Source organism: Globicephala melas, chromosome 7, assembly GCF_963455315.2.
Source record: "Globicephala melas chromosome 7, mGloMel1.2, whole genome shotgun sequence".
Classification (NCBI taxonomy): Eukaryota; Metazoa; Chordata; class Mammalia; order Artiodactyla; family Delphinidae; genus Globicephala; species Globicephala melas.
This window is the reverse complement of record NC_083320.1, coordinates 109370361-109394625: the sequence shown is the minus strand read 5'-3', so window position 1 is coordinate 109394625 and position 24265 is coordinate 109370361. Positions and strand designations below refer to the sequence as shown.

The 24265-nt window shown below is 43.1% G+C and overlaps 1 protein-coding gene across 7 annotated transcripts in view; it reads left to right on the top strand.

The window, feature by feature from the left end:
* The first annotated feature begins 517 nt into the window (after positions 1-517).
* Positions 518-24265, top strand: part of SAP130 (Sin3A associated protein 130) — a 75483-nt gene continuing 51735 nt past the window's right edge. For 3 of the 7 annotated variants that reach the window (XM_030840439.2, XM_070046024.1, XM_030840438.2), the window contains exons 1-10: positions 518-656; positions 2280-2397; positions 9740-9975; positions 10690-10848; positions 12063-12174; positions 13190-13314; positions 14950-15074; positions 20689-20836; positions 21006-21096; positions 21305-21409. In XM_030840439.2, the coding sequence (XP_030696299.1) occupies positions 2286-2397; positions 9740-9975; positions 10690-10848; positions 12063-12174; positions 13190-13314; positions 14950-15074; positions 20689-20836; positions 21006-21096; positions 21305-21409 (1213 nt within the window). In that variant the 5' untranslated portion in view covers positions 518-656; positions 2280-2285. Of the gene's footprint in view, positions 657-1308; positions 1336-2279; positions 2398-9739; positions 9976-10689; positions 10849-12062; positions 12175-13189; positions 13315-14949; positions 15075-20688; positions 20837-21005; positions 21097-21304; positions 21410-24265 lie in introns of those variants that run through there. The other 4 variants (XM_060302591.1, XM_060302590.1, XM_030840442.2 and 1 more) reach the window with 3 other exon arrangements.

Here is a 24265-nt window from a genome sequence, read left to right as displayed (position 1 = left end):
AGCTCCCGACGCAGCGCGCCGGGCGCAAACCCGACAGAGTCGCTTCAGTTCCGCCCACCCGATCTTCCCACGATGCTCAGGCTTTGCGGGCCGTGGCCTCTGTGGGGACATCAAGAACAGTCAGGAAAGCCCTCGGCCCTGCCTGCAGCCCCTTCGGCCCGCTGCAGTCAGCCTCCATTACCTTTTCCCGCGCCGCACCGCCCTCGGGAAAATGAAACCTTGTGGCGTCAGCTGAGGCAAAAGGGTATGAGCTTTTTACTAGGCAAAGAGAAAATGCAGAACCGACTTTACACAGCAAAGGGGTGTGTTGGCCCAGCCCGGTCGCCCGGACGCCCCGCCCAGGCCCGCCCTCTCGGCACCTGGGACTACATTTCCCAGAGGCCTCAGCGGCCCCCGAGGGGCAGGCCCGTCCGCTCTCCGCTCACACTGAGCGGTGACTGGCTTCTCCGGAGGAGGGCGGGGCCTACCCCAGCCAATGGGTCAGAGGCTCGTTACGGCGGCGGAAGCAGCGGCGCTGGGCTGAGGGGTGGGGGGCAGAGTGCTAGCGCCTCGGCGGCAGCGGCGGGTCCGGGAGCCCGAGGACGCCGGCTCCACAGGCGGAGAGCGCACGAGAGCGAGCTCGAGGCGGCGCGGCGGCCACTCGGCGCAGCACTCAGGTAATGGCGGGACGGGCGCCTGGGAGCGGAGGGGAGGAGAGGGGAGGAGACGAGGGGGCGGGGCGGCCGAGCCGGGCTGCAGCGTCCTTCCCGCTGCGCGTCCCCGGGGAAGGGCAGCGGTCCCTCGTCTCCTGCGGCGCAAACCTGAGCTCTTTCGCGAGCTGAGCACGGCTTTTGGGCCGGCGGCAGAGGCCGGGTGTCCTGTGGCAAGGAAGGGAGAGGCGTCGGGAGGGCTGGGCTGATTCGGGCGTGGGGGCGTGGCGGGCGTGGGCCTTGGCGGGGAAGCTGAGAGGCCGGGGGAGCGCGGGCGGGCGGGCGGCCCAGGGAGTTTGGCTCCTGGAGCAGTTTAAAGTGACTCTCCACATCCGGGCCCTGCGCCCGCCGCTTTCAGACCCTGACCGAGGCGGGGCCTCCGAGCTCCCCGCCCCTTTCGCCTGCGGCGCTTGTCTGCCTCTGCCATTGGCTCAGCCTCGAGAGGTTTGGGCTGCCCCGGCGAGGCTCGCGCCTGATTGGCTGGCAGTCGGCGGGAGGGTGGGGCGGGATCTCAGCGCGCAGGCAGCGTTGGATTGGTGCGGGCTCCGGACTGACGCGCCCGGCGTGGGGCCAATGGGCGGGCGGGGGAGGTAGGGGCAGGTTCGGGGGAAGAGGACTGGAGCGCAGCGGCAGCCGGGCAGCGGGGGTGAGCGGGGCCGGCGGGGCTGGACAGCGGCGGGCCCGAGGCGCGCTGCGGCACGAGTCGTCCCCGCGACCTCGGAGCCCAGCGCTGCCACCGAGATGGGTCCTCCGCGGCACCCCCAGCCCGGCGATGTGGAGTCGGGAGGGGCGGGCGGCGGGCGGCGGCAGGTAAAGGGCACACTGGTCCCGGGGCTCCTCAGAGCCTGTCCCCCTCCCCAGGGATGGAGTCTCAGAGACCCGGAGTGTCTGGAGACCTGTGTTCTCCGATCTCAGCGGGGGACTTCAGGGTGGGGGCAGGATTGCGGGCGTATCGGGGATATCGGCTCCTGAAGGAGGAGTGGGGGTCGATTTTAGGGAAAGTGGTGAAGGTCTCGGTTCCCTTTGGCTCAGTGGGGCTCTGTGAAAGGGGCGGGGGAGAAATCCGTCAATGGAGGCCTGTGCAGGAAAGCGTTTGAGAATTCCTTTCGGATCAGGTCTTGATGGAAGATTTCTGATCCCTTCTTAGGACAGGGCATCTGCCTCCGATTCCTCCTGTGACACACTGATGACAGTTCTGTTCACCTTGGTGTGAGGCTTAAGTCTTTCAAAGGCACATGCCATTTGCCTTGAAACTTTACACAGAAGTATATATATTGTGTTAAGATCTGTCACGTGGATGTTATACACAATGCAGTGCCGACTTTTGTGGCAATCCACAGGTATTGGGGGGCGGTGTCATAATATCCCCCAGCACCACATAAATGATTTTACCATTAATTGAACCTATGTACATCGAAAGCTTAAACAGTTTACACCATTTCTGCACTGTATATTGAAAACAAGTATCATTTTAGATAGATGATGCTACATTTGCTTTTCTAAGGGGAGATGTAGGTACTAAAAATGCTTTACTTTCTCATTGATTCTAATATCAGAATCCAGTAATAACCATATGCCTATGCACTGCAGGTGGAAATGAGTTCTCAACAGTTTCCTCGGTTAGGAACCCCCTCCACCGGGCTAAGCCAGGCTCCTTCACAGATAGCCAACAGTGGTTCTGCAGGATTGATAAACCCAGCTGCAACAGGTGAGATGTGTGATATTTTTCTATATTGCTTCCTGCTTTAAAAATATTGCCAGTTTTCTAATTTAAAAATTAGCAAATTCTTTGTGGGATTTTAGTAAATACTAGGTTATCAAATTTGAAAAATGGATATATTACAGTTCTAATTTAAATAGGGCTTTCTTTCTTCCTGTTTTAACCACTTGATTCACAGGTACAGAGTGTACATGAAACTTAGCAGTGAAGCACGCCTACAAGAACTTTTTTTAATGTATTAATGTGTTCTTATTTAATTAAGGCCCAGAGGTGTAATAATAATGCCATGAGGAATGCAAAGGTGTGTAAGGCATAGGTCTTGCCTTTCAGGAGCTTACTGTATAGGAAAAGAGATTTTAAAAAGATGTGTATATGCACATATATGCAACTTGGTTTTTAGTTGTATACTCTTTGAATGCTGAAGATCAGTGGCCTCAGCTGGTGATGATTTTGCCCCCCAGGGAATGTTTGGCGATGTCTGGGTACACTTTTAGGTGTCACAAGTAGGGGGTGCTCTTGGATATTTAGAGGCCTGGGATGCTGCTAAATACACGACGTTAAGCAGGACAGCCCCCACCCCCACAGCAAAGTCTAGTCCAGTCAGCAGTGCTGAAGTTGAGTTACTCCTTCAAATAATTATGTATTCTGTGTATCAAGTGGAAAGGTGGCATTGCGAAGTGAAGTAAGGTACTCCTTTTTTTATTCCTCTTTCTTTACAGCCTGATTTCTATGTTCCTCATCATGGTAAATGGTACTTACCATCTACTTATTGCTCAAACCAGGAACTCAGGCATGGTGTTTAATTGTTCTGTCTTTGTCTCTCACCTGTGAGCTGTGGCCTCCTTCCTATTGCTTCGCCTCCTTCCTGCCAACTTAGTTTTTGTTACAAATTTATTTTAGTTCTCTTTAGACTTAAAGTAACTTTAAGCTACTTTATTCCTCCTGCTTAATAGTAGCTGCTCATATTTTCTGAACAGATGATAAGTTCTCAGCCTTCTTGACCTTGGGACTTCGCACAGTCCAGTTTTGTTTTGTTTGTTTGCCACAATCTTTCTTCTTCCTTTGCACACTTATTTATCTGGCTAATTCTTTGTTCTTCCTTGAGGTTTCCTCTCAGATGTCACTTTCTCTGGGAAGTCTTTACTGACTCCATCATCCACAGTAACGCAAGGTCGGGCCTCCTCCTAGAATGAAGGCCAGGACCTATCTGTCCATGCTTCTTTGTATGTGCTATCCTTGCTACAGGGTAGAGGTTAACAAATTCTTATAGCGCCACTTCAAGTTCCTGACCCCTTAACAAAGATTTTTGACAGTGTTTTATGTTTTGTATGAATTCACAGCAGAATTTTTTTTTTTTTTTGGCCAAGCTGCATGGCTTGCGGGATCTTAGTTCCCTGACCAGGGATTGAACCCAGGACACAGCAGTGAAAGCGCCAAGTCCTAACCACTGGAGTGCCAGGGAATCCCCATAACAGAATAATTTAAAGGAGCATAGCTAAAGAGAATTTTTTTTAATAGAAATCCATTTTTAATTTATTTATTTTATTTATTTATTTTTGGCTGCATTGGATCTTTGTTGCTGCACGCGGGCTTTCTCTGGTTGTGTCGAGCGGGGGATACTCTTCATTGTGGTGCACGGGCTTCTCACTGCAGTGGCTTCTCTTGTTGCAGAGCATGGGCTCTAGGCGCATCAGCTTCAGTAGTTGTGGCTCGCAGGCTCAGTAGTTGTGGCTTGAGGGCTCTAGAGCGCAGGCTCAGTCATTGTGGCACACAGGCTTAGTTGCTCCGCGGCATGTGGGATCTTCCCGGACCGGGGCACGAACCCGCGTCCCCTGCATCGGCAGGCAGACTCCCAACCACTGCGCCACCAGGGAAACCCCAAAAGAGAATATTTTTGAACATCTATTTGCAAGAATTATACTGCTCGTTAAAAAGGGTATCAATTAGCAATAATTGCCCTCAGACTTTGTTGAGAAGGAAATCATTGACTTAGGCCCAAATTGTCTATAATTTTACTTCTGAAATGTGTATGTTGTTTCCTTCAGTTGCTCTTAAAAAGAAAATAAAAGTTTTCCTTAAGTAGTTAGATGTTTTTCTATATTTCCTGGTGCTCTTATTGGAAGAAGTAATTTGGGATCCTACGCATGTCAGGATTTCAAGTACATGTTCACAGTACAGAAGTATAGATTACAACCATTCTCTTAACTACTGCTTCAAGGTTCTTTTCTGATAAAAATAAACAACTTCAAATACCTAGAAGGAAACGATACATAGTTGCAAAAAGAGCTTAGTGGAAAATGGTCAGTGCCTTATATCTTAAATGAAAGTGTCAAAAATCAAAGTCTTCCTGGACAGATAGGTTTGGAGGAAAGTTATGAAATTGTCCATTTCCTTTAAAATTTTAATTAGGGGAAAATCTGGGCAGTGGGGAAGGTTAAAAATCAGTTGATAATGGAAAGACAGAAGTAAAACTTTTTATTCACAAGCATCACGTATACAGAAAATACTAAATGTTTTTTAAAAGCTGTTGGAACTAATAAGTGAAATTACTAAAGGTTGCAGGATAAAAGTTCAGTGTACAGAAATCAATTATATTTCTAAATACTAGTAATGAATAGTGAAATTTTAAAAATGTCATTTATAGTATCATTAAAAAAAAAAAACCATAAAATACTTAGGAATAAGTTAAAATATGTGTATGACCCGGGCTTAGAAAATGATGTAAAACATTGCTGAGAGAAGTTAAAGACCTAGATAAATGAAAAGATCTATCATGTTCATAGATTGGAAAACTCAGTATTTTCCTTTACCCAAAGGGATCTGTAGATTCAAATGAATCCTAATCAAATTCACATCAGGTACTTTTCTAAAAATTGAATCTAAAATTAAATCTAAAATTTATGTGAAAACCAAAGGACCTAGAATAGCAAAGCAATTTAGACAAAAAAGAAGAAAGTTGGGGGACTCCACTGCCTTACTTCAAGACTTGGTATAAAGCTGCACTACTCAAGACAATGTGATATTAGCATAAATCACTGGATCATTGGTACAAACTAGAGGATCCAGAAATAGACCCACACATAATGGTCAATTGATTTTTGATAAAAGTACATAGATAATTCAATAGGGGAATGATAGTCTTTTTAACAAAATAGTGCCAGGACACCAGAATATCCATATGAAAAAAAAATAAACCTTGACCTTTACTTCCACTGTGCACATAAATTAACTCGAAATGTATAATTATGGACCTAAGTATAAAACTTAAAATTTCTAAAAGAAAATATAGGAGAAACTGTTTGTTACCTTAGAGTAAGTAAAAATTGCTTAGGGCACGAAAAACGTTGATTATAAAGGAGGCAACTAATACACTGTACTTCATCAACATTAAAAATGACTGCTCTGCAAAAGACACTGTTAGTAAAATAAAAAGACAAGCTACCAAATGAGAGAAGACATTTGTGATAAATGTGTCAGCAAAGGACATACATCTGGAATATATAAAAAACTTGTAACTCAATAGCAAAAAAGGCAAACAGCTTGTGTTTTTTTGTTGTTAGTTTGTTTGTTTTTAAGGGATGAAATATGTGAATAGACACTTTACCAAAGATGCTATATAAAGGCCAGATAAACACAAAAGATATTCAACTGTATTAACTCCTCAGGGCAATGCAAATTAAAACCACAGTGAGAAACTACTATACACCCACTAGAATGACTAAAACAAAAAGACTGACAATACCGAGTTTTGACGTGTTTCTCGAGCAAGCAGAACCCATGCATTGGTGGGAATGCAAAGTAATCCAGCCACTTTGGTAAGCAGTTTGGCACAGTGTGTTAAAAAATTTAACATAAGCTTACCATACAACCCAGCAGTCTCATTCCTAGGTGTTTACCCAAGATAAAGGAAAATGTGTGTCACACATACAGTGACTTCTCCTTCAGTGTTCATAGAAGCGTTATTCATAATAGCCAAACCCTGGAAAGAACCCAGATTTTATCAACTGGTGACTGGATAAGCAAAGTTTGGTTTAATCCGTACAGTGGAATGCTACTCAGTGGTAAAAAGAAGCAAACTAGCATTATAAACAGTAACGTGGATGAACGTCCAAAGCATTTTACTGAGAGAAAGAAGCCAGACCCAAAGGACCACATACTGTGTGGTTCTATTTCTATGAAATTCCAGAAAAGATAAAGCAGTGGTGATAGAACCATCAATAGATCAGTGGTTTCTAAGGAGTAGGGGTGGGAGGGAGGGAATTGTCTGCAAAGGGGCATGAATGAACTTGTTAGAGTAAGGGAAATGTTCTATGTCATGATTGTGTTGTGATAACAGTACTGAATACATTTGTGAAAATTTAGTTTTATACAAAAAATTAGATTTTATATGTAAATTGTACCTCAGTTAATAAACCTGATTGATTAAAAAATGGACAAGATATGAACACATACTTCACAAAGGAAGATGTATATGAATGGCCTATGGTCACATAAAAAGAAGTTCAACGTTACCAGTCAGCATGGAAATGTTAATTAAAACCACAATGAGATACCCAGTACACACCCACTAGAATGTCTGTGTGTCAAGAATCCGTGAGGATGAGGAACAACTGGACCGCTAATACACTGCCGGTGGGAACATGAGATAATACAACCACTTTGGAAAGTACTTCGGCAGTTTCATATGAAGTTTACCATTTGACCCAGCCATTCTACTCCTAACTTGTTGGTGAGAATGTAAAAAAAAAAAATCATTGAACTCTCTTTAGAATAGCCATTTTATTGTATGCAAGTTATACCTCAATAAAACGGTTTTAAAAATCAAAAATTTTTAAAAATCTGAATGACCTAGGAGAAGGGTCAATGTATAGCAGAATATGAAATATGTTAATCTTTTCTCCCAGCACTTTTTTCCTCCAAGAGAAAATTTCTGATTTTTTTTCCTGAGGAGATCATTGAACAAGGACTCAGAGTACATATGGATATTTATTCTAGAGTTGTTGACAATAGCAAAAATTTGGAAATTTTTGCTCATTGATGATATAGTGGTTTAAAAAGGTATAGTACATCTATTCAATAGAATTTCATTTAGCACTTTTGAAATGATGTGGTGTATATTCTGTATTACTTAGCGATTCCACTCTTAGGTGGAATCCAATAGCAATGGTAATGTTCACCAAAAGTCATACATGTGAATAATTACTAGCATTCCTATTCATAATAGTAAAAAAAAAACCTGAAAACTAACTGTGAGTAAAATGGGTAATTTGTGATTTATTCAAGCAATGGCATACTGTACTGAGAATGAAGGAGCTATGGCTACATGTAATAATATGCAAAAATCTTATACCTATAAGTGAGAGAGACAAGAACCAGGTACATTTGTTACGAGTGTATATATATATATATATATATATATATGTTCAAAAATAGACAACAGTAGTCTATAGTTTTAGAAGTTAGCATAGTGAGTATCATTGGGAGGTACAGTGACTGGAATCAGGCTGAACAGAGGGTTTATGGGGAAGCGGTAGCATTCTGCTTGTTGATCTCGGGGCTGGTAACTCGGGTGTATTCCGTTTGTAAAAGTTCATTGAGCTATACACTTGTCTTTATGAAGGTTATAGTTAAATAAAAAGTTAAGTAAATAAAAACCCACCTAAGATTAAAGAGCTGAGAAGTGTCTGACGTTTTACCAAAATAGTAACTTGGTGCCTTTAGGGGATAGACTTTGGGAGCAGCTTTACTTTCTTTATAGTTTTCCAAGTAATTAAAATTTTTTATGTAAGTATAATCTTTACGTTCAGAAAAATAATGTCAGTGTTGTTTTGGGAAAATGATAGTGCAAATTAATATTTTCACAGACTCTCCTTTTTCATTACATTAGTTCCTTGATTTTTAATAAATTTTTTATCATTGTGTTCTGAATTCACAGCATTTTAAAATTTAGTTTTATTTATTTTTGGCTGCGTTGGGTCTTTGTTGCTGCACGCAGGCTTTCTCTAGTTGTGGCGAGTGGGGGCTACTCTTCGTTGCAGTGCGCAGGCTTCTCATTGCGGTGGCTTCTCTTGTTGCGGAGTATGGGCCCTAGGTGCACGGGCTCTAGAGCGCAGGCTCAGTAGTTGTGGCGCACAGGCTTAGTTGCTCCGTGGCATGTGGTATCTTCCCGGACCAGGGATCGAACCCGTGTTCCCAGCATTGGCAGGCGGATTCTTAACTACCGCGCCACCAGGGAAGTCCCAGTTCCTTGATTTTTTTAACTTAATTTTTAAATACGTTACGTGTTCTCATGGTCCAAAATTCCAAAAGAAAAAAGAATATACACTGAAAAATAAATCTCCTTCCTGTCCTCCACTCATCCACTTTCTTTCCTTTCAGGCAAACAAGATGCTTTGGAGATACGTTATCCATATTCAAATACAAATGTATTTATATTTGTGTGTATTTTATTTACTTTTTCTCTGTTCTGTACCTTGGTATTTTCATATATCTTTTTCACAATATATATATATATTATACATTTTCCCATAAGAGTACCTAAAAAGCTTTCTTGTTTTATTTTTATAGTTGCATGGTAGTCTGTTGTGTGAGTATACCATAATTTATTTAACCAGTCCCCTATTGATGGACATGTAGGTTTTTCGGTTCCTTTGCTAGTATAAAAATACTGAAACAGATAACTTGTACCTGAGTCATTTTGCACACATGCTGTGTATCTATAGGGTACAGTCACGCAAGTGGAATTGTTGAGTCTCAAAGGGTGCGTGCATTGTAATAATGATAGAGCTTTACTTGTTCACTCTGTAGGGATTTGGACTGAGAAATTGGTTACCTTTTTTTGGGGGGGTGGATGCCGCACCACACAGCATGCAGGATCTTAGCTCCCCGACCAGGGGTCAGACCTGTGCCCCCTGCAGTGGAAGCATGGATTCTTAACCACTGGACCGCCTGGGAAGTCCCCAAGTCACCTTTTTAATATTAGGTTTTTATAACTTTTTAAATAAATATTTTAAATGAAATTGTCTTATATCTTATATTACAATTTCAAGTATTTGAGGTCATTCTAGATAGTTTTCAGGCCCTTTGTTCATAGGAGTAGGAAATTACAATCTTTAAAACAAGTCCCATGTTCCAAAGGTGTGACTTTCGAGTTTGCTCTCCATCAGAGGAATTTGATGTCCAAATTCTCCTTGTTAAGAAAATCTTAGAAGGAAACGGTCAGTTTATCAACCCTGCAACTTAACTGCAAGCTCCACTCTTACATGTGCTGTTATATTATTTGATATTGGAAGGGCATGACACGCTGTTTCACCCTTCATGTCTTCACTAGTCAACGATGAATCTAGTCGAGATGCTGAAGTCACTGCCAGGGAGCACGTGGGTTCCAGCAGCTCCCTACAGTCCCGTGAAGAGAAGCAAGAGCCTGTTGTGGTAAGGCCCTATCCACAGGTGCAGATGTTGTCTACACACCATGCTGTTGCATCGGGCACACCTGTCACAGTGACAGCCCCGCCAGCACATCTGACGCCAGCAGTGCCACTCTCATTTTCGGAGGGACTTATGAAGGTAATGGAGAGGTTTAAAATTTCACATTGAACGACAGCTAAAGACTGGCTAGTATTTCTGACAGTGCTCACAGAGTCTTAGGCTGTATCCTAGGATCATAGCTTTTTCTTTTGGACCTATCAGTTCAGCTCCTCTCTGTAACTCAGAGTTGCGCTGTTCTGCAGTGCCTAGTCTCGTGCCGCTGGGCAGTTGGCATCACAGGATCTTTTCTCGTACCCATTTTGACGTGGATTTTATTTCAAGTTATGGGCATGCTAGTGTAGCTTTTATCTTGGAGTGGCACTCTTCTCCAAGGTTTTGTTTTGATAGCTTGCTAATTTGGGTCTATCAGAATATCGCCTTGTGTATTAACCATATGGATATGTGTCAGTTACTGGGAGTTTTGTTTACTTCCAGCCAAACTTGGGAGGCGGCACGGTATAGAAGAAAGAATGTGGGCTGTGAGCCATACAGATCTGGGCTTTATTCCCAGTTCTAGTTTTTACTGTCTGTGTGGCTTTAAGCAAGGGACTTAGCCTTGCTTTGTATGTTTCCACATCTGTAACATGGCAATGCTAGCACCTCAATGGAGAGGCTGTGATGCTAAGAGATAGAACATGTGAGGCTTCGGGCATCCTTCCTGGCGCTCTCCAGGTTTGATTTGTGCGCGTGTGTGGAATGAAGGGCATCGCTGGAAACGCTGTTGATCTGTGTCGTGTGGTTTTCTGTTCGCAGCCGCCCCCGAAGCCCACCGTGCCTAGCCGTCCCATTGCTCCTGCTCCACCTTCCACCTTGTCACTTCCCCCCAAGCTTCCAGGGCAGGTTACCGTTACCATGGAGAGTAGCATCCCTCAAGCTGCAGCCATTCCTGTGGCAACAATCAGTGGACAACAGGTTTTTTTCCTCTTAATTTGCTGATTTTCAAACTGAGATGCCAAACTGTTGATCATTATTTACTGAATGCCAGCAGTACATTAGGCACTGGACTAAATCAAAAATTAACTGGTCACCGGTATCTGCAAGGGGACAAGAGGAGAGTGGACAGAGAAGGATGGCCTCGGGAGTGAGACCAGTATGCACAGTGGTCTTGTCATTCGGCCCGTACGTAGTGGGTATCTGCTGTGTACGAGGCACCCCCTGCAGTGTGAGAAGCAAATCTAGATAAGACAGCCCGTGACCTTGAGGAGCACAGGAGTCCGGCTGTGCTTGGTTACAGGCGCAGAACTCCAGTGGGCTGAGGACAGCCTCACAGCAGCAGTGCTTCTCTAAGGCTGTTCTCTGAGGACGGTGATGTGTGTCTCTTGGGCGACTGGCGGGTTCCCTCAGCAGCCTACCAGTTGTGAACCTTTATTTTAAAGTCTCATGTTTTAACTTAATTTTCTTTTTGAAATTGCAGTCCTCCTCCATAATATGTATTCGATTTATTTAAATATTTTAAATTACTTACCAATGAAAACTGAATCTCACAACTCACTCCCTTCAAGTTTTCAGGAGAAAAATGGTATTCCAAAAAGGTGCACTGTGGTGTTTTTCATTTTGTCATATTGCTGAGTCCTCCCAGAAGTGCTGGAATGCCCACCTGAGAAGCACTGGCATCAGGATCGGGCAGGTGTGAGGAAGGGACACGTAGGGGTGAGCTGCAGAACTGATGGGCGAGTGCCCGTTGGATGCTGACTGAATTTACTTAGAGATCTTGGCTAGCATAAAGCATACGTGAGTGCAGTGGCGTGTAAAGGAAATAGTGATAATAAGAAAAAATAAGCTATAGGCCAAGACAAAGAAAACAAGGGTAAAAGACTACTATTGAAGATGAGAGTGTCTGAAAGTGGACAGTCAGATGTGTCATCAGTGATAGGAATCTAACAGCTAGCTAGATTCAAGGCAGTTGATGGGTCCTCCCTGCCCCTTACCACATGCCTGCTGGCACAGGGCATCGTGCAGTATGCTGTGAAAAGGAAACTAAATGTCCTTTCCCTTGGGGTGCTCACTATCTTAAGAGGAACAACATGACCCACATTTGGAGGCAGCTGACTTCCTAGAAGCAATGGCTAAGCACCCGTGGCTAAGACCAGGCACTTGGAAATAACGTTGCATCCTGTTTCTTGCAGGGGCATCCCAGTAACCTGCATCACATCATGACCACAAACGTACAGATGTCTATCATCCGGAGCAACGCACCTGGGCCCCCTCTTCACATTGGAGCTTCTCATTTGCCTCGAGGTAAATAAAGGCTGCGTGTTTTCTTCAGACTCCTGAAATGCAGTGACAGGTGTACGTTTGGTAGAAGATACAGTAACACAAAGCATATCCAGAATGAGCTTTTTAGAGTTGCAGGACAGCAGAAATAAACTTAGATTAATGCACATTTTTAGTGTGGCCTAATAGGTACTTATTATAGTTATATTGCAACACGTATGTGTGTAAACTCAGAGCAATTCAAATTTTCTGTATGGTCTAAAAATTGTCCTTTATACTGAGGAACTCCTGAAAGCTGTGGTTGTGTAAATATGGGCTTCATTTTCAATAAATAAGTCACAAATGTTAATACTGAGTATTTCTGAAATTTAGTGAAAATGCTTAGTCAAATCTTTTTATTCACATGGCAATAAGATGAATTTATTCTTACAATTAAGTGCTGATAGGTTGTAAGGTATTAAATTTAATGAGTTTTTTCAGTTACTTGATCAGAAATTGTTACCTTCTGTTGGAGAGGATAAAATTATTGTCGGCAGAATCAGGCTAACAAATACTCTCTCTCAGTGTAACTTAGTGGTTGTTCTCAGAGTGAGGTTCACAGACTGCAGGGGGATCTGTGTGAGGTCGAAACTAAGACGTGTGCCCTTTTGTCAGTGCTGATATTGGCACTGATGGTACAAAGGCAGTGGTGGTTCAAGTGAACTCTCACTGGTGGTTAAACTGCTGCAGCCTTGGCTTGAATCAGGGTAATAACAGCACCGTGCTGTGCTTCACTGCTACATACTTGCAGTTTAAAAAAAAAAAAAAAAAAGCCAGTTTCATTTAAGAACACCCTTGAAGAAGCAATACAGATTATCGATCTTATGAAATCTCAGCCCTTGAGCGCACGTTCTCTTAATTTTCTGTGTGATGAAATGGGAAGTATACATAAAGCACTTAAGCTGAATACTGACATACTGAGCTTATAGGGAGTATAATTGTAGCTATTTAAATCATGAGCCCGGAAGCCATACTAATGAAAAAAATACTGTTTTTCCAGGTGCAGCAGCTGCTGCTGTGATGTCCAGTTCTAAAGTAACCACGGTCCTGAGGCCGACTTCCCAGTTGCCAAATGCTGCTGCAGCTCAGCCGGCAGTACAGCACATCATTCACCAGCCAATCCAGGCACGCCAGGGTTGTGGGTAGTCAGCCAGCAAGCGTTCAGCGCCTACTCTGAGTCATTCACTCTGCTTGGCACTGTGCGAGTCCTTGAACCTCAAGCGACTTTGGATCTAGCTGCCAAGATGTAGAGAAGGCTGAATTACATATGGTGTCATGTGATCCACTGTAGGAATTTAGGAGAGAGGTAGTAAGGGAACGCTTTTGGTTGGGATGGGTGTGGCAGTGGGGGTTCAGAGACGTGAAGGGGGGCAGCACTGTGAACAAGGCGAGGAAGATAGTGGTGGTTGTACACAATGTGGAGTAAAGCCTAGTTAGAACTGAGGGATTCTAATTTGGATAGGAGTGTGTGAACCCCTAAACATTTTATGCACATAGGTATGCTTTTTGAGGAAGATGGTCCATGCCTTTCAACTTTTTTCAAGGAAACCTGTGGCCTCAGTACTACTGAAGTATAACGTGTTACTGCGTGATACCATGTCTGTCTCTAAATTCGGGGCTCTAAGATGAAGACTGTAAACTTGATTTTGTACACAGCAGAGAGCTACTGCGTCTTTGGAATATACTGATAATATGGTCAAAGAAATATCTTTGAAAGATTAATCTAGCTGAATTGCGTACAGAAGGTAGAAGTTCAGTGCCTTTGGGGCCAGACTGGTAGCATGTATGAAATAGCTGGGTTTAAGATACTACGGAAGAGTGCTGACTGGGATGCGGGGTAAGATATGTCTAGCCTAGAGCTTTCACATTAAACACAATAAAAGACCTTGCTGGTAATAAAACACGTTTGGAGACTGATTAGGGCCCCAGGAGTATAATGGTAGGAAGGGTTGGAGAAAGAGGAGAACCAAGGTCAAGAGCTCAGTAGTGAGGAAGACAGCACAGCAGTCCTAGTGTGAGAGGACAGGCTGTGAGAGCAGCGCCATGGGGACGAGGTCTGCAGGTGAGAAACAGATCAAGAATGGGCAGAGTTTGCTGAGTTAACCTGCACGTGGCAGGAGAAGGAAAGAAGGACTACTCAGGAGAGCTCAGATGACTGGAGAATCTGACAGTGGGCAAGCAGGTGAAGCCCAGTGTGGAACTCGTTAGTCAGGTGAAGATTTTACACACAGATGTAGGGGTGAGGGAAGTATATCCATATGGAAACATCTAGAAAGCATCTGGGCACCCTGCACCTTCCGCTGGTAAAGAATGCTGTTACCACGTGTTTGCCTTTTTTGCCCTCAGATGGCATGAGAGCCAGCATCCAGTTCTGAGTAGGCCCTCTGTGGAAAGCCCTAGGTTGTGTCGTCATGAAAAGTGTCTGCTCCAGGACCAGCGACAGCTCTGTGGGAACTAGAGCTGAAGGGCTAGATTCCAGTCTGTACTAATCGTAGGACAGAATTTTGAGTCTGGTCATATTCGAAAAGAAGGGGCTTGTGTACTCTCCAACCAGCATTGGATTTTTTGGGATAATTCTGGCTCTTGGCCTTCTAGCAACCTATCTGAAAAGAGAATTCGGTAATCAGAATGGTGAGAATTTATTTTCATTTGGACATAAACACCCTTATTTCGAGGCCCAGTTTTCAAATTATACTTGCAGTGTTTTGGGCATACTGTATTTTGCTTTCAATGAAATATGTTTTTCTCTTCTCTTGGTAGTCTCGTCCACCTGTGACCACCTCTAATACCATCCCTCCTGCTGTGGTAGCAACTGTGTCGGCCACCAGAGCTCAGTCTCCAGTGATTACTACAACGGCAGCCCATGCCACTGATTCCGCACTTAGGTATATTTGGGGGTTTGAAGATCAGCCATTCTGTCATCCTCCCTTCTTCTCTCCCCTTTTCTTTTCCTTCTTTCATTCAACTCAGCAAATATTTATTGAGTGCTTTTTTCTTTTTTTTAATGAGCTATGTTGTGTTCTAGACACTGAGGATAAAGCAGTGAACAAATAAAAAGAAATTCTTGCCCTCATAGAGTTTCTGTTTGTAGAAACTGTGGCTGGAGACATACCATTAAAAAATATATAGTTTTTTAGGTGGCAGAGAGTGCTTCGGGGAAAAATCAGGGCGAATGGGATTTGGAGTGACAGGGTAGGCAGTGCGGGGAGCTTACTTTGTCATGTAAGGTGATCAGGAAGGGCTTTGTTGATAAGAATGCAGTTGAACAGAAAATGGAAAGATGTGAAATGAGCCATATGGTTGTCTGGGATAAGAGTATTCTAGGCAGTGGGAACAGTAAGTGCAAAGGCCCTGATACAGGAGTATGTTTGCCGCATAAAGGGGCAGCAAGAGGCTAATGGTAGGAGAGTGGCCAGAGATAATTTTGGGGGGTAGCAAGGTCCCCAGGTCATGCCGAGCCTTAGGAACCACTCTGAGGATTTGGCCTGCACTGGGGGGCAATGGGAAGCCTTAGCAGAGTTTGGAACAGAGCGGTGCCATGATCTGAAGTAGCTGCATCAGCCTGGTTGCTGGAGAGAGTTGGCTGTGGGGAGGCAAAGTTGGAAGCAGGATGTTTCAAAGAGTATGGCAGGAATCCAGGAGAGATGGTCATTGGAGGTGGAAAGATGTGGTTAGATTCTGAATAGAACTTTGAAGGTAGCGGAGGGGATTTCTGAGGAAGCACGTACGGGGTTATTAGAGAATGAGAACAGTCAGGCTTATGCCAGCGCTGGTTGGCTGTGCAGCTGGGAGAGTGGAGTTGCCTAAACTTGAGATGGGGAAGAATGGGAGGAGTAGGTTTGGGGAGGAATTCCAGACTCTGGTTTGGGGCACTTTTAAGGTTGTGCAGACTTCTGAGCACCCAAGTGGAGATGTTGAGAAAGCTTAATATATGAGTCTGGAGTCCACAGAAGAGTTCGGGAGGAGATGATTTAGGAGGGCAATATAGATGGGGAGGAGGTTTATGAGAGAAAATGGCTCCCAGTTGAGAGGGCTGTCGAGGGAAGCAGTGTTCTCAAGGGAGAACCAAGATTCATTAGGGCAGGGAGATAGTGGATATATTCACAGAAGAGGTTGAGGATACAGGAGATTTTGCTAAAGATGGATTGTGAGTCCAGAGGGTATAGTAGAAAGGTTGGGTGTTTGAGAAGTGAAGCCAGTACAATTAGGAGATTTACAGAGCCATACAGGGGGAGAATCTGGTCAATGAGGGGTGGTCTCTGATGATGCTTGTGAGTGACACAGGGATGAAGACATCAAGGTATTTGTCCTCACGACCTGCAGGCATATTGTGCTGGTGAAGCTATGAAAGTTGGGGAAGGCAGTGGCATGAGAGTCTTGCCAGGAGCATGCAGTGTTCCAGTGGTCTTGCTTGATTCTTGCCATCGATTACATGGGTGCCGGGGAAAGAGCCTTCGGCAATATGGACAAGAAGTGATTCACTGGACTGAAGGAGGGATAGGGCATGGAGAACAGAGCTGTCGGGAACTAGAGACCATCCGGAAGACTTGTCGACCAGTTGGAAGCAGTCTGAGATGCCTCCTTGGTTTCTTCCTTACTTGACCAAGTAAATGAAAAGGAAACAAGGAAAAGAAAGCAGATTTATTTATTTATTTATTTATTTATGGCTGCATTGGGTCTTCGTCGCTGTGCATGGGCTTTTCTCTAGTTGCAGCAAGTGCGGGCTACTCTTGGTTGCATTGCGCGGGCTTCTTGTCGTGGTGGCTTCTGTTGTTGCAGAGCAAGGGCTCCAGGCACGTGGGTTCAGTAGTTGTGGCACACGGGCTCAGTAGTTGCGGCACGCGGGCTCTAGAGCGCAGGCTCAGTAGTTGTGGCGCATGGGCGCAGTTGCTCCACGGCATGTGGGATCTTCCCGGACCAAGGATCGAACCCGTGTCCCCTGCATTGGCAGGTGGATTCTTAACCACTGCGCCACCAGGGAAGCCCCGGAAGCAGATTTTAAAGAGAAGGTTAAGTTTTGTGATACTGAGTGTATCTGTGGCAACAGGTAGTTGAAGAGATGTCTGTGCTTGAGAAGTCATTAACGTGGGCTACAGTTAATGCTCTAGGTATCTGAGTCTACCCAGCGGGAATAAATATAATGAGAAGAGGGCCCAGAACAGAGCTCTGAAGAAAATAACACTTACATGCAGAGTAGTGCCTAGGGTGTAACTTTAACCACTAGCTCTGTCATTTACTAGCTGTGTGTCATTATAAGTGTTTTTAACTTCCCTGATCCTTAGTCCGCTCTTCAATAAAATGAAGACACTTTACTTCTCGGTAATTGAATATATTGCCTGAGGTACAAAGAGACACAACAGCCCAATATAAAATAGACTGTTATTCATGTTAACTTTATAGTACCTTCAAAAAATTAATATATTCAGATGGTATGATGAAATTCAAAAGGTATAAATGTGTATACAGTGAAAACTAGGGTTAGATTTTTTTTTTAAACCATGTTGTTGAATTATCTATCTTTTCCAGTGTATTGTTTTTACTAAAAAATGGATATTGAATTTTGTCAGATATATTTTTAGCATATAACTACATTTTCACTCCTGTAACAAATATTATTGTGTGCCTCGTCTGTGCCAGTCACTGCTCTAGGCACTGGAAATACACTAGGGAATTAAACAGACAAAAACCCTAATGATCAGATGGTTTTTCTACTTGAATTATCTATAACTGTGATAAATTCCTAATGTCTGACTTCCTAGCTAATGGATGTACTGATGGGCATTTTGGCATATGTTGCATGTTTGTGATGGTGTGCCTTCAAGGTGTATTCCTGGAAGTGGGAGTGCTAGGTGAAAGAGTAAATGTCTCAATTTCCTCACCTAGAAAATGGCGGTAATATTACCTTCCTTGATATGGAAGTTAATGTATAAATATTAGTGTGTAAATATGTATATATTAATACTAATATATAAAGCACTTAATACATGCCTGACATGTAATGGTCATTAACACTTTTTATGTGTTAACACTTGTTATTTTTCATTAGAGTAAATGAAAATCAAAGACTAGTATAGTCTATGCTTTCAGAAACACTTCACATATCTAAATACTTAATAGAAATACTCTTTTGGGGGTATATTTTTGTATGAGCTGGACCTCTTAAAATATGAGCACGTTTAAGTTTGAATTTAGGAGATCCTTTCCGGGTGATTCTGTTGGCATTCTTCTTTGTTACAGGTATCTTCAGAATTGTTCCCATAATTAGATTCCTCCATCCTAAAATTTGTGATTATTTTAGTTATGTGTACATGTATCTCTCTGAATGCATTTCATTGTAAATGCTGGGAGTGGGCAGCTTTCACTGTACTCTGGTGACCTAAGTCATCAACTATTAAAAATCCAGTCTTCAATAGTAGGCTTTCTCCTCAGTAAGTTCCACCAGGTGTCATAGTTGCACCTATGACCAGGCTTTCAGCTTTCCTTTGAACTTGAATAATATGCCATTTAGTTCTCTTTCTATAGGGAGAAAGCCATCCTTTATTCAGTTTGTAAGTTTTATGCACTAATATCCCACCAGCTCTGATCTTAAAGCATTTTGAGAGAGGATCCCTGTGAAGAAACCATTGGTTAGTTTGGATACGTGAGGTCCCAATCACATTTCACCCTTACGGCTCAACTTTTCATGTTTTCTTCTTCCTCATTTATAATCACATGGTTCCAAGATACAAAAACATAAAAAGGTATTCAGTAGGGAGTATCACTCCTCTGTCGCACGTCTACCAAGTTCCTATGTTTCTTTCCCTTTGCCTTTGTAAAGTAACATGTTTATAGCTTTCGGGGTATCCTTCCAGTGTTTCTTAAATACAGTCGAATTCACATGTAATTCTTAACTTTTATCCTTTTTACCCCCCAAATTGTTTAGTTCATAGATTCCTAAGCTGCCGTCTTACTGCAGCCGGCAGTGTGTCAGTCTCAAGATTTATATGTTCCTCTTTGGGTTTTTTCATATAACAACGTATGTTGAAAGCTTTCCGTTTCAGTACGTGGAGTTTCATTGTTCTTTTAGCAGCAGTATGATGACCCATCGTGTATGTGGATTTGAGGTTCTGTTCTTTACTTTACTATCATAAATAATGCAGTGAATAACTTTATACTCTTGTCATTATGCATGTGTGCAAGAATATCTATAGGATAAATTCCCAAAAGTGATCAGAGGGTATATGTGATTGTAATTTTGATACGTATGTCTTATTGCCTTCCATAGGGTTTGTACCAGTTTATACTCCCTCCAGAATATTTAAAAGTGCCTGTTCCCTTACAGCTTGAACAACAGAGTACCCTGTCAGTTTTTTGGATTTTTGCCAATCTGATAGGTGAAAAATGATATATCAGTGTCTTTTAAATTATATTTCTCTTCCTCTGATTAAGACTTAGTCTTTTCCCTTTGTTAAGGGGCCATTTGTGTTTTCTTTTTAGCAAACTGACTATTCATATCCTTGGCCTGTTTTTCTATTGGGCTGTTATTTTTCTCATGGGTTTCTAGGAGCTCTTCATATATTAAGATTACACTTTCACCTATGAGTCTTTTTACTTTGCTTGTAGTGTGTTTTACTGTGTTAGGAGGCTTGCTTATTGGTTTACAGAGTCAAATTTCTTGATTTTTTTTATAGCTTTTGGATTTTTAGAGCTTTTAATTGTTAGAAAGCTCTCCGCCACTCCAAGGCTATTAAAGAATTCTGTCTTTTCTTCATGTACTTTCTTATTTTCCGTTAAACCTTTCTTCATTTTCATATTTATCCTGGTGTGCTGTGTGAAGTATGGATCTCATTTGATTTTTTCCAAATGGCTATGTAGTCTTCCTAGCATCATTTATTAAGTGGCCCATTCTCTCCCCTCTGTTTGAGATGTCAACGTTGATATACCGTCAAGTTTTCTTACCGTTTTTGCAATTTCAGTAGCATGCTTGCCAGTTAATTTGACATGCTGTCTATGTTGATATCCCTTTCAATTATGAGGCAGTCATAACTATAACTTTATCTTTTGGTAAGGGATGATATAAAATTGGGGGAAGGAAGTCAGCGCTTCAAGGTCACAGGTTAAGCTTCCGTTAATCAAGGTTTTCTGTAACGTTACCTCAACAGTCAGAACCTTAGTGTGTATCTTCAGATTTGTCCACAGAGTGAAACGTGTTCGTTACAGTAATGCTTACTCGAGATGGTCAGAGAGTGTTGATTAATTATATCGAGGATACTCAGTATGACTAAGGATTAATTTATTTGGTTCATGGTCCATGTTGATACCTTTTAGAATGAGGCTTATGGCAGTTTCAGGAGAGAAACTCAATGGGCAGTTGACTTCATTGGTTCACATGTGGACTTCACAGACCTGTGAAAAATAAAACTCTGACTGTGATCCAGCACGAGACAGTAAGTGGCCTTGGCTGCCTTCATTGCGTCTGGAGACAAGTCATAGATCGTGATGTCTTTTCTGTCTTCCCAGTCGGCCAACTCTGTCTCTCCAGCATCCACCGTCTGCAGCAATTAGTATTCAGCGTCCTGCCCAGTCACGGGATGTGACAACAAGAATCACACTGCCATCTCACCCTGCACTAGGGACGCCAAAACAGCAGCTCCATACCATGGCTCAGGTAAAACCAGAGATGAAGAGCCATCTGTATACTCTGTGGGTTAAAACCAGAATTGTGCAAAACTTGCTAAAAGCCTGGCAATATCGAAGGCAGTGATTGCGTTTAAACGGGATTGGGTGGGAGATGTTCCTGTTTCTAATTGTGTTGTGGGGTGTTCCCCCCCCCACAGAAAACGATCTTCAGTACTGGCACACCAGTGGCTGCAGCAACGGTAGCACCTATTTTGGCAACCAACACCATTCCTTCCGCAACCACAGCTGGTAAGTCGGCAGCCCTGCTCTTCCTGCCAGGGAGGAAGGAGGCATAAGGCGTGGGTTCATTCGTTATTTCTCAGCTTCAGGCAGAGAACAAGAATTAGGTTAGAAAAATTCTCTTTCTTTTTCCCAAGAGCTTTTCTTGGGTTTTTGAGAATCTGTAATGTGTGCAGAGAGGCCATTGTTGAAGAATTTCCCTTTTTCTCCTGTCCAGGATCGGTGTCACACACACAAGCTCCCACGAGTACAATTGTTACCATGACAATGCCCTCACATTCATCCCATGCTACGGCAGTGACCACCTCAAACATCCCGGTTGGTAAGTGGTGTGCAGCCTGCAGACGGAAGCTTACAAGGAATTTTCAGCCCCGCTGACCAGGTCTTCATATAGCTGGCTAGTGTTGATTTTTTTTTAATTGTTAATTTTCAAAGCAACACTGACTTTAACTTTGAGTATTATTTCATATACAGATTTGGCATTTTGATGGTAGGGGGAGAGAAAAGAAGATAACCGTCTCTGAGAGCCCAAAGTAAACTACTTTAACTCCACTTTTGACTTATTCATCAACCTTTACCTTTTCTATGTTTACCTTTTTAAAAAGTAAGTTAACTTTACTGATAAAAGTTTAACAAGAACAACAGGAAAAGCAAGAAAGAAGCAAAGATCTGGAGTGAAGAGACCTTGTACACTGACAGATTGTTCAGGAAAAATCTCTGGGTGATGCAACAGTGGGAAGAATGCTAACCCTCAAGTCACTTCCCCGAGGTTCTTATCTGGGTGCCACCCAAGGTACTTCATGACCATCCTAAAATTCCTTCCAGGCTTTGCTTATTCCCCTTTTAAATATGTGTATATTTACAGTATTAAAACATCTTTGAAAAATTTCTGGCAGCCAAACTTTAGTGATCAACAGCAGGGATTGGCAAGCTTTTTCCATAGAGCCGGCTCGTAAATGCTTTAGGTTCTGCAGGCCTCATGGGTGTGTGCAACTACCTAGCTGTGGGCAATATGTAAACAAATGGGTGTGGCTGTGTTTCCGTTAGATTTTTTTATGGACACAGAAATTTGAATTTCATGTCATTTTCAGGTGTCACAAAATAGTCTTCTTTTGGTTTTTCCCTCCCGCTGCTGTTTAAAAGTGTGAACCCATTGTTAGCTCATGGGCCAAAACAGGCATCAGCAAGGTTTGGCCGGCAAGTTGTCGATGCCTATCGTCAGAGTTGATAGCTTACTGTCACAGCTTCCAAAGCAGAGGCCGTGGCCTATGAGGCAGAACACTCCTTTCACCCACAAGTGACAGGTTTTAGTTTCTAGTGTTACCTGTGCCTTGGTTCTGTAACAGTGAGTGTGCCATCTCACTCTCCTTCACTCCCAGAGATGTGGGACAGCTGCCATATTTTTAATCTGCTGTACTTTTAGAAGTAAGGCTGCCTTTTGTGAGAGGACGCACTGACATACTCGACGGTCAGAAATCTGGTGACCAGACACAGAAGTGTCTCCCCTACCTGCTGTGTCCCAGCACTGGGGTGGTCCCTCCCTCCCTGCTTCCTTCCTTTGCATGTGTGACAGGCTGCAGCTTCCACAGCCCTCCTAGCAAACTTTGAAGGCACTTTTCCAGAGTAACGGTAGGACCCAGGAAACCCTTGCTCCTCTTTTAAATAACTGAGCCATTCCAGCCCTTAAACTGGTACTCAGCCCCACAGACAGCTTTTAGCAGGGAAAATAACTGCGGTCTTTCTCACGTTACTGCTCACTCCAGCTTGGCATTGGGGAAACCAAACTTCTGTCACACCCTCTGAATTTAATCTCACTTCTGTGAAGTCTGGCAGTGGGGTTAGAGGTTCAGCATTACAGCACTTTCATTGAAAAAGATCGTTGATTGTTCCATGTTGTCATTTCAGGCTGTTTTCTGGCTATACCTAACAGTGTCATCAGTTATCTGCAGCACTGTCAAGTCAGAGCCAAGCCCCTTCTTTTCATTTTTATAGTCGAGAGTCTCACTAGGGAATGTGTTGCTATGAAGAAAATCAGACCAGTAAAGAGGGGCAACGTACCCTAGGGGGCTGTCTGGTTGTGTCTTGAACCCTCTCTGTGGAGAATTATTTAGAGATCAGTTCTTGTTAATGTCACTGTGTCTTCCTAAGAGTAAACACTGTGCAAGTAAACTCACTGAAAGTAGCAGGAGACAAATAATGTTCATTCATTTGGCTAAAACTACCAACTTCCTACCTGTCCTAAGTTACTGTATTGCTGTGTTCTCTAACTCCCCAGCTCACTTATCTTTGAATTTTTACCATTTACTAAATTCTAGATCTGAAAATCATTTGACAGAAGTGTCCAAACAGATTTAAACATCTGCTACTTAGTGTGATTGCTTTTGTCGAAGTTCCGTCAGGTTTATGCTCTAGTTTTGTTTTCTTCTTGTGTAGTAACTCAGATATTTGTTACATCATAATGGGATCCCTGTACAGAAAGGGCCTCAGTTGAGAAGGGAAAACTGATATTAACCCTAGAGCATTGATTTTCAAGTTGAGGGCATAAGAGCTATATTAAAGTCACCTAAGTGGCTTTTTCTAAGTGTCACTTGCTTTCTCCAGGTGAGATTAGATATTGAATTCAGCCATTGTTATTAATAGGAATGTGTTGGATCAGGGGAAGAGCCTGATAACCCCAAGCATAGGGTTTTCACCTGCAGTGAATGCCCATTTCCAATAGAATGCCACCCTTATTTTCTCCACACATGACAGTGGTCTCAGAACTATAAAAAGAATCAGATGATGCCAGCCTATAGAAAACAGGGATTATCTTTGAAAATAGCCCCAACTTACCATTTCTGCATTATGTTTTTCCTGAAGTTTTTTTTTTTTCTAAATAATTGAGGATGTATGGCCCTTTTAATTAGGAAAAAGTAAAGGTATGATTCATGTGTGTGTGTGTGTGGTTACCATCTGATGTTAGCTACTGTGCCAAACACAGCTGCTTTTTTATTGGAAGCATAATTTTCTCCTACCTTTTATGGGCACAGTGAAAACACAGGCTTACTCACTTTTCCCTCAGCACCCTCTCGACTGACTACTGATGGAAAATACATCATGCCAGCTTCTCTCTGCGTTAGCCAGCAGAGGCCATCCTCGCTGGTCAAACTGGGCATCTCACCCATCATCCTGCAGAAAC